General features: G+C 43.0%; 1 protein-coding gene across 1 annotated transcript in view; it reads right to left on the reverse strand.

Moving 5' to 3' along the window:
* The window catches only part of LOC115936503 (aldehyde oxidase 2-like), a 57,258-nt gene that overhangs the window by 6,685 nt on the left and 39,633 nt on the right, over nt 1–10,940 (reverse strand). Inside the window, 3 exon segments of the mRNA XM_081815317.1 lie at nt 4,688–4,855; nt 7,380–7,568; nt 7,680–7,764. Coding sequence (XP_081671443.1) covers nt 4,688–4,855; nt 7,380–7,568; nt 7,680–7,764 — 442 coding nt within the window.

The following is a 10,940-nucleotide window of genomic DNA, read 5'->3' on the forward strand; positions in this document are numbered from 1 at the left end:
CAAATCGTAATTTCTAAAGAACTGAAGATATAGACCTGGATTGTGATAGAGGCTAGTTGCAACGGAAGCTGGAATAAGGATTATTCAGGTTTCACCCTCCTGATGTGGAGATAAGTAAGTCACAAATTTTATTTTTATTTATAAATTAATTAATTATTTGAGAGAGGGAGAGAAAGCAAGTGCGGGAGGGGCAGAGGGAGAGGGAGAGGGAGAATCTTAAGCAGGCTCCACACTCAGCACAGAGCTTGGTGCGGGGCTTGATCTCACCACCCTGAAATTGTGAGCTGAGCTGAAATCAAGAGTCGGATGCTTAATCGACTGAGCCATCCAGGCACCCCACACATTTTTATTTCTGATATCTTTATGCCAGGAAGAACAACAACTGCAGCCTTTTAGTTACAAGTTTTTTCTACCAATATCAGAGACTAACAAGGTAAGGCCATTTTTGAGGGCTACTTGGTCCCATGCTACTTTGAATCCAATGAAACTGCCATAGGGCCTTTGCATTAACTATTCTCTAACCATACCATTACCAGCTTTATGCTTGCTCCCTCACTTCATTCAGGCCTCAGCTCAAATGTCAATGCCCCAGAGAAAATTTCTCTAATAAACCATAAAAAATTATCTAAAATAATCTCTCCATCACATTCTAGCCCCCGATTTTTCTATTTTGCTTCATAGTATTTATCACCACCTGAAATTATATTGTGTGTTTGTTTACTTATTTACTGTCTGGTTTCCCCAGTAGAATGTAAGCTCCATGTGGGCAGGGATTGACTGGCTCAGTGTTTCTTTAGTTCCCCAGCAGTGTCCGGTGCATAGAAAAATGAATGAATGATTGCATGATGAATGATCAAAGCTGGGGCCAAATCTATGATCTCTTTGACTTTAAGAAAAGGTTAAGGCTAAGTTAGAAAAGTTTTGTTCTATTGATTCACAGGCATAACCCAGAGTCAGCTAAGCACTTACAATTCACGGTAATTATTTGTCTTTCTCCCCTGCTACACCATAAACCACTTGAGAGCAGGTACCTGTGAGTCTGGTTCACCAGTATCCTCTCAGTACTTCAAAATATGCAAAAAGGAAAGTATTGAATTGATTTCTTGAATTTGATTAAAAATATGAAAGGTGAGTGGGATTAGCCTGGGGAAAGGATAAAGATGGTTACTAGCAGAAGGCAGAGCTTGTTGGAGGCCTCTGTCCTTGACAAGAGGAACAGACAGAAGGTGGCAAGCATGGAGAGAGAAGGCAGGGTAGGGTACCATGCATAGCTGGAGAAGTGGGTGAGGCTGGCCATGCTGGACTTGCAGATTTATAGGTTTGGCAGGGCAAGTTAAAAAGTTATATCTTTATCTGAAGAGCAATGGGAACCTTCTCACCTCTGTACATGCTAGAATGCCATGATCATATTTGTCACACCACAACTTTCTAGCTGCACTAGGTATAGGAAGGCCAGCGAAGAGGCTGCTTTGACCCAGGCTAGAGAGATGGAAGGTGGACTTCGGGTTTCTAGAAAGTAAGCTCCACAAATGGAGAGGCTGCTCTCTGTTTCCTTCACTCTGACTTCCCAGCCCCCAGAACGATGTCTGGCCCTGCTTTGTGGTACAATACGGATGGAGGAGTATTGCCCTGTCCTGTGACAGGAAGTAGCAGGATCTATATTTCGTGTGTTTCTGGTCCTCTTTGTTAAACCAAGAGTCAGGACTTCCTCCTCTCTGCTTCCCTTGGGAGGCCCCACTGAAGGCTGGCTTCTGGTTATCCTTTGCTGTGGGTGTCTGGAGGTCAGAACAGAGAAACTCTTGAATCCCGGAAGTATTGTCAAGAATTTGAAGAAGCCCATACTCTCATCATGAAGTCACTCCCAATTATACTGTTCAAATCTTTTTAAACATTTATATCAGGGATATCTCAATTTTGGAAAATGAGTATGTAAATAAATTGTACATATAAATAATTATGACTTAAGAGATGATCACAAGTGTGTGTGAATATATATAAATACCAAATTTTTTAAAAAAGATTTTATTTATTTATTGGTCAGAGAGAGAGAGAGAGAGCATAAGCAGGGGGAACGGGCAGACAGAGGGAGAAGCAGGCTCCCTGCTGAGCAGGGAGCCCGATGCGGGACTGGATCCCAGGATCCTGGGATCATGACCTGAGCAGAAGGTAGACATTTAACCAACTGAGCCACCCAGGTGTCCCTAAATACCAAAATTGTTATGATTATTTCTGGTTAGTGGGAGTATGGCTGATTTTAACTTTCATCTTATTCTTTGCAATATTTTTCTTACTTTTCCATAATGGACATGCGTTACTTTTATGAAGATAAAAAATAATACATGTTACTAAAATGAGGTTATATATCAAATCTAGACTATAACACGAGGTACTATTTAGGTGTGTTTTAGAAAATGTGAAGGGACTCCTGGGTGGCTGAGTCGGTTAAGTGTCTGCCTCCAGCTCAGGTCATTATCCCAGGGTCCTGGGATCGAGTGCCGCATCGGGCTCCCTGCTCAGTGGGAATCTGCTTCTCCCTCTCTCTCTGCCCCTCCCACTGGCTGATGGTCTCTCACTCGTGCTCTCTTGTGAGAGTCGCTCATGCTCTCTTGCTCTCAAATAAATAAATAAAATCTTTAAGAAATAAAATAAAATATAAAAAAAATGTAATGTTACTTTTACACTGACCCTGAGCATTTGATTGATGGGTATACAAATTAGTACATGATTTATATCCACAGAGACATATTAAATTAGTCTTATCAAAAAACCATCAGACTTGGGAGAAAATATGGCCCCTTCCCACGAGCAAGGTACCTGGCAGGCTGAATCCCAAATAGTAATTGAAATCCAAGCAATTCACTTCTTACCATTGCATGTGACAGACTGACTTTGCCAGATAACCCAACTATTAAAAATGGCCTAAAAACTTGGAAATGAAGGAATTCATTTTCTGAGAGCCAGGCCATTTGAAGACTGGCAAAGTTAAACATGGGCAAGAAAGGAAGATTAGAACCTGCTGCTGCATGTTTTTAGTTTTGCTAATCTGCCGCATTTTGGGAAAGGATATTTATTACTGCAAAAGATGACTGAGAACATTTTTTGAAAGGTTGGGAGTGCTTATGCATTGGGGTAGAGATCAAGCGATTCCACAGTTACCGTGTGACCACTGCTGTTGGGAGGAGGTGGACAGGGCCCTTTAGGCCCAAGTCAGTCCTGGGAAGGGGTCCCTGCAGTGGAGGAGTGCTGGTTCCCTGACCGTGGCCAACTGAGCAGGACTGACCTGAGGTAGGTGATAGTAAACCTTCTGTGGACAGCACAGTCGGGTGAGGGGCCGCCTGCGAGGGCAGAGCTATTGCCGGGACACTTGGTGGGAAAGACGGGGTGGTTGGTACGACTGGAGAACAAGCAATGTTGAGTCAGGTTTGGAGATGGGAAGAGGACTGGATCATGTAAGGGAAGGAAATGTGTCATGATGACACTTCCTTTTGAGCAGTATTTCCAAATCATGGGTCACATTATTCTTTCACTCTATGGCTGGATGTTTTGAAGAGGTCATTTAAGTATTTAGGCTTCTTTCAATATAGATCTGAAAACACAGATTTCCTTTAAGAGGTAGAGAATCAATTCTTTTCTCTCTAAGAGGCAATATACTATACTGGAGCCAGATGGTCTGGGTTTGAATCTTGACTTTGGGCAAAGTGTCCTCAATAGTAAAATGAAGAAAATAATACCAGTCACCTGACAGAGTTATAGTAGTGACTCATGAGATAATCTGTGTAAAATATCTAGGACGGTGCTCAATCAATGCTAACTAGTGTTAATGTGTATATTAGGATGCCATGAGGAAATGGGCACAGGCGGACTCAATGACTGGTGGTGACTCTCCAGCATTCATCAGGCTGGGATTGCTGTGTGCATGGGCATCTAGCAGGTGACTCCCAGTCGTCCCTCTCCTGGGCTGGGAGGCATTGTCATGAAGTGGAAAAGCGGCAGCTGGTAATAAGATCCTGTTATTTCTCAAGGAAAGGTAGACTGTGTACTCTGTGTTTGTACTGGGAACACGGTCAGTGTATTATCAAATGTAGCTACATGATACATGGATTATTTTTTGTGTTTGTTTTTCTTAAGAGTAGGATAGGCTAGGTGGGATAGAGGGAGGAAATATAATGGTTCAATGAAATCATCCAGTTGTTTCATATTTAGCTATTAGTTTTTGAAGCATGATAAATCATCCTACTTCAGGGTTGCCGAGACAATCAAATTAAATAACAGATGTAGAAATGCTTTTTAAAAATTTAGAATTGCTACATATACACAAGGTATTTGTGTGATTTATTTTTAGCCTCTTAATACTTTTTTTTATTAAAAGATTTTATTTATTTATTTGCAAGAGAGAGTACAAGTAGGCAGAGAGGCAGGCAGAGGGAGAGGGAGAAGCAGGCTCTCCGCTGAGCAGGGAGCCCGATGCGGGCTCGATCCCAGGACCCTGGGATCATGACCTGAGCCGAAGGCAGCCGCTTAACCAACTGAGCCACCCAGGCACCCCGCCTCTTAATACTTTGATAAGCTTACATTTTATAATTTGACCTTGTAATTTGATCAGATTAGGTTATGAATTTACCTTAGAGGTCTAAGAAACAAGAGATAGAAAAGCCACCTTTTAGGAAAATAATCAATAATTCCATACCATCTCTGTGAACCGATCTACACAGGCCATTCGAACCCATTCTGGCGTTGCTGGGCTCCTCACTGTGAAGTCCTCAGCTATGTCTCTTTCCCTGCATGCTGCGGCCACCGCGTCAGTGATGGCAAAGAACACAGATGAGCCCAGGAACATCCCGGACTCCCCCAGGCCCTGGAAGAAAGCACATTTGTTTTAGAATTCTCTATACTAGGTTACAAGCTACTATATTTCAGGACCCAGGTCTTTATTCACCGTTGTATTCCCTAACTCCTAGCACAGTGTCTTGCTCACAATAATTTGTTCAGTAACTTATTGACTGAATGAAGCTTGAGTACTCTTAAAAATCGCAATACCACCTGAACTTCCCATATCTGTAATGCTGTCTAGGTTAAATCTTTGTTCTATAGGAAAGGTGGATGCACACGCACATGTGTGTGTGTGTGTGTGTTGGGGGGGGCATCCTATTATTTATTTATTTAAGATTTTATTTATTTATGCATGAGAGACAGAGATAGAGAGAGAAGGAGGGAGCGGAGGGAGAAGCAGGCTGCCTGCAGATCAGGGAGCCCGATGCTGGACTCGATTCCAGGACCCTGGGATCATGAACTGAAGACACTTAACTGACTGAGCCACCCAGGCACCCTGTATGGTATCCTACTTAGAGAAGCACATTCAATGGCCAACTTCATGAGCAGAGAGAAAAATGCCTCGTTATGACTCCAGCATCAGGGGAGGTAGGGTACTCTAGAAGAGTACAGATTTGGGTACCAGATGATGAGTTGCAAGCCCATCATCTGCAAGGAACAATCAGGTAATATAAATGAGAGGATGTGGGCAGTTGAAGGACAGCAAAGAAAAGTGGGAATTATGGTGAAGTAGAGATAGCCCCATGTCCTGTCTAAAGGGGCCATTGGTATCTTCTAAAAATGTAGCCAAAATTACCAGATCATCCAATTTTTCAAGAGAATTTAGATATTCTTATTTTAATGTACAATTCCCTGATTTTTAAAGATGTATTTATTTGAGAGAGAGAGGAGGAGGAGGAGAGGGAGAGGGAGAGAGAGAATCTCAAGCAGACTCCCTGTTGAATGCAGAGCCCAATGCAGGGCTCTATCCCAGGACCCTGAGATCATGACCTGAGCTGAAGGCAGACACTTAACCAACTGAGCCACCCAGACACCCCTACAATTCCCTGATTTTTAAAAACACTGTGTGGGTCACAGAAAAACACATCTGCGGCCTAGATTCAGCCAGTGGGCCCCCAATTTGCAACCCTAAGCTAGGGACATGAAGTTTGAAACCTGGCCCTTACTCCCTCTGTTTCTCTGGGTAAGATTATCTCTCTGAGCCTCTGTTCCTTTATCAGTGAAATTCAGGCAATGATATTTACGCTACAGGGTGTTGTAAAGTTTAGCAAGTGCAAAAGCTCCTAGCACAGTGCCTGGTACTCGGTAGGTCCCTGTTATTATTACAGAATATACTCTATGGGGCACCTGTAAACCCATGAGTTTCCTCAGGGTCTGCCTATGAGTGGCTGGTCACAACCATAGGACTCACAGGTCCTGCCTGTCCCGTTGCTCTAGGTGGCCTGAATGCTGCTCTTTGAGTGATTTCCAGCCTAATGAGAACCCAAAGGGGATGCTGATTGTCCTTCCTTTCAAATTTGCACCCCAACCACCTCTCCACCCTCCAGTTCCGTCACCATATGACGAGAGAAAGTTCCTGGGCTGACAGTGGCCTCCAGTTTGGAAATGATAACATTCCAGCAGATATAGATGAACTCATTTTCTCTTATATCAATTCATCACCCCTAGTAAGAAGTCTCCTAAAAGACTTAAAGGAAAATTTTAACAATACATCTTAAAACTAAAGAAAGTTTCTACTCTGAGAGTGATTTTCACATAATCTGCATACAGCAATGACAAGAAATGCTGACCTTTATTTTCATTTGCAGCTCCACTACTTTAGCAATTACTAACGGTTTGTGTCTTTGCTTCCTGACACCACTGACATTTTGGGCCAGATAATTCTTTGCTGGGGGGCTGTCTTGTGCACTGAAGGCTATTTAGCAGCATCCCTGGCCTCTCTACCCAGACTAGGAACATCTCCTCCCTCCACAACCGTAGTTGTGATAACCAGATATAACTCCAGACATTGCCAAATGTACCCTGGGGACCAGTTGAGAACCATTGTTCTGGATCCATTTATGGGTATGGATGAGGACCCTGAGCCCCTAAGAGGTGAGTGATTCATCTATGATCACAGCGAGCTGGTGAGGCTAGGCTAAGAACCCAGGTCCACTGAGGCCCAGTCTAGGATTCTTCCCATGCTGCCACTTCTTCCTAAAATTTTAGTAGTATCATGCCTTTAATCCCATTTAATATTTTAGTCTTAAGGTTCTTAAGTGAAAATATTATTCTATCAAATCAGAACTTTTCACCAAATTTTAGCATTTCCAGTGAAAGAAGATACTAATAAATAAAGACCTTGGCCAAGGATGGCCATTAGGCAGAGATCACTTATCCTCTCTGAATCTCACTTTTCTCTAGGTGATTCTTCTCCAAATTCTAACAGTCTCTTGTAATTTGGTCCTGATACAGGTTGACATTATTATTATTATTTTTTTGTCTACCTGCTTTCATTTACCATGCTACTTGATGGATCACATTGCACAGCAGTAGGTTTGAGCGCTTACCTTGGATGAATAGATGGTTGGTGGGGTTTGTGATGATGGCAACAGGGAGACATTGAATTCCTCTGGGACATCAGTGATGGTTGGAATTTTGTACTTGTCTGGGCCTCGAGAGTACAGAACACCTTCCGGGGAATATTTCAGCTCTTCAGTGGTATAAAGGCCCATTCCCTGAATAAAGGAAACTTCAACCTGAAAGGGGAAAATGTCAAGCTCTATGAGGCTGTGTGCTCTTTAGAGGTACTTAGTCTCCCGGCAATGACTTTCAGGAAGTGACATCCATCTCCATGGGCCAGTACCTACCTGCCCAATATCAATGGCGGGATTTAGGCTGCAACATGTATCCATGACGATGTCTGTTCTGATTTTCTGCCAAAAATGAAAATTACTTCACCATAAAAGCTTAAATTAAAAAGATTATCTTAAGATTTATTTAAAAGAGGGCGCCTGGGTGGCTCAGTCATTAAGCGTCTGCCTTCGGCTCAGGTCATGATCCCAGGGTCCTGGGATCAAGTCCCACATCAGGCTCCCTGCTCAGCGGGAAGCCTGCTTTTCCCTTCCCCCCCCCCCCGCCCTGCTTGTGTTCCCTCTCTCGCTGTGTCTCTCTCTGTCAAATAAATAAATTAAAAAAAAAAAAGATTTATTTAAAAGGTCTCCAGTTATTCCAGAACTCTCACTGGTTAATTAACACTGCACTGAACCTCATCAATATCAGAGGTGGTAAGAAATCTGCCAAACTCTTCAACTTTAGTGCTAGGACTGGCGGTGACCCCAGGAGATCTTACATAATCCTGGTTTGACTTCTCTCTCTCTTTTTTTTTTTTTAAGGTTTTATTTATTTATTTGACAGAGAGAAACACAGCAAGAGAAGGAACATAAGCAGAGGGAGTGGGAGAGGGAGAAGCAGGCTTCCCCCTGAGCAGGGAGCCTGACGTGGGGCTCAATCCCAGGAGATCATGGGCATGACCTGAGCTGGGATCATGACCTGAGCTGAAGGCAGACGCTTAACCGACTGAGCCACCCAGGCACCCCTGGTTTGACTTCTTAAGTGACTCCAAAGTCCATGGTATGTGAGTGCCTTTGAGTGTCACTTAGTGAACAATTGATCCTGGTTGCTCATCTGATTCTAAACCTGGATTTGTTGTTCTGCTACAACTCACGAGCTCATCAAGTCCTCGTGATGATTTGATGGGGGTGGTATTATTGCTGATTTATGGAGGAAATCATGTAGCCATAGTGGCATGTATGAAATTGGAGATTTCAAAGATCTTGGAACATATGAAGGGAAGACGTTGACACTACCTTTGACTACGCTAATCTCTTTCCTTCCCTGAGAAACATCACACTAATTTGGCCCTTATGTTTTGGCACGGGGCTCGTGCAGACGGGTTGTTAAGGAGCCACAGAAAGCCCGTATGTGCCAGTGGTCTATCTTGGGAATATCTCTGGGCTTTCCTTGTGCCCCCATGTCCTGTGCTTGTTCTGACAACATCAGCATTCTCCGTTTAGGCTTACTAGCTGGGCTCCTCCTTTCTATCTAGTCCTTTGGGTTGACAGTTCTCTTTTGACTCAAATGTTGACCTTTCAGACAACCTTCTGTGGGCATTGGGACCAGCCTTCATTTATTCCCAACAGATAGGGCAGGAGGTTGGACACACCTCAGAGTGGGCGTTGGATTTATTTCCACCTTGAAAACTGGTATATTTTGCATGAAGGGTGTTGGACAGTGGGAAGGGAAGGCTGTGCAGTAATGCGACGGGCACACGTTCTGGCTCAGCACCCACAAGTGGCCAGCAGCACCAGGCCTGTCATTTAATTTCTCTGATTTCCCTTTAGTTAAAAGAAGTTTTGCCTCTTCAAGGAATAAACTATTTCAAGGGCTGAAGTGATACCACAATGACTGAACCTCAGCCAGTAATAAGGAAGGCACAGGGACAACCAGATTTTAACTTTACTGGTACCATAAATTCTGGAATATCCCTGTGAGATTTGTTTCTTCAGGGATTTATACCAAGGCCCTCAGATAGAATTGCCAGATAAAATAAGTATGTCCCCAATGCTGCAGTGAGCATATTTATACCAGAAATTTATTTGTTGTTTATCTGAAATTCCAATTTAACCAGCCATCCTGTATTTTTATTTGCTAGCAACAAATCTGGCAACGCCACCTTCAGGGCGGAGGATCAGAAAAATTAGTTGATTTCTGAAAACAGCTTTCCAGGGGCCCCTGGGTGGCTCAGTCGGTTAAGCGTCTGCCTTCGGCTCAGGTCATGATCCCGGCATCCTGGAATCTAGCCCCGCATCGGGCTCCCTGCTCCGCGGGGAGTCTGCTTCTCCCTCACCTTCTGCCCCTGCCCCTGCTCATGCTCACTCGCTCGCTCTCCTTCAAATAAACAAAATCTTTTTTAAAAAAAGTTTAAGAACAGCTTTCCACTGAGTGTGGAGCCTTGAATGGGTTACAGGTGTGTCAGGACCCTGACACTTGGACTTCTGAGGGGTCTGGGGCAAGATTCTCAGGCTGGTTACCTGCCAACATGAGGTCCTTGTTTGTAAATGTGCTGTGCAAATATTATCATTATCTATATGTACCATGATGTGAAAAGCATTAGGAAAGACAGTTTTAATATTATCATATGAACAATCTGTTCCTATTTTCATAGGTTTACCTCTTCACAATGATCTAGAGTGAAAATGGGGATATAACGTATCCTAAGGATGAACTCAAGTGGAATGTGAGGGTGACTGCTCTCCAGACATCCCTTCTTTTACTGTATTTTCTATCTTATTTATATAAAATTTAAGTTATGGACAAATTTACTAACATTGGGGCAATAAAAGACATTTTGATAAGATTTCCAAGGCAGTATTTGCAAATTCCTTCCTATTTTACGTAAATTGATCATTTCTAGTTTCAGCTAAGATGGTTCAAGATGATGTTGGAATAATCTGTATATGGAATTTAGATGTGTCATTGGTCCATTCTGTAAATTTCCTAACAATTACTATGCTTTGGATATTCTATATATTTTTTATAACTTATTTTATTTAAATTCAATTAGTTATCATATAGTGTATCATTAGTTTCAAATGTAGAGTTTAGGGATTCATTAGTTGCATATAACACCCAGTGCTCATCACATCACATGCCCTCCCTAATGCCCATCACCCAGTTACCCCATCCCCCCACCTCTCTCCCCTCCAGCAACCCTCAGTTTGTTTCCTATAGTTAAGAGTTTCTTACTGGATATACTATATTCTATTTCAGGTTTCTGTAATTTCTCTATTCTGAGAATGATATCTGAGGTATATTCATGGTTTACCTTTTATGGTAGATGTTAACTTTTTTTTTTGGAAGTTGTTAGCTTTTTTTTTTTTTTTTAAAGATTTTATTTATTTATTTGTGAGAGAGAGAATGAGAGACAGCACATGAGAGTGGGGAGGGTCAGAGGGAGAAGCAGACTCCCCGCCGAGCAGGGAGCCCGATGCGGGACTCGATCCCGGGACTCCAGGATCATGACCTGAGCCGAAGGCAGTCGCCCAACCAACTGAGCCACCCAGGCGCCC

The sequence above is a fragment of the Leptonychotes weddellii genome, chromosome 3, assembly GCF_054177405.1.
Source record: "Leptonychotes weddellii isolate Sample4059 chromosome 3, ASM5417740v2, whole genome shotgun sequence".
In the NCBI taxonomy this organism is placed as follows: domain Eukaryota; kingdom Metazoa; phylum Chordata; class Mammalia; order Carnivora; family Phocidae; genus Leptonychotes; species Leptonychotes weddellii.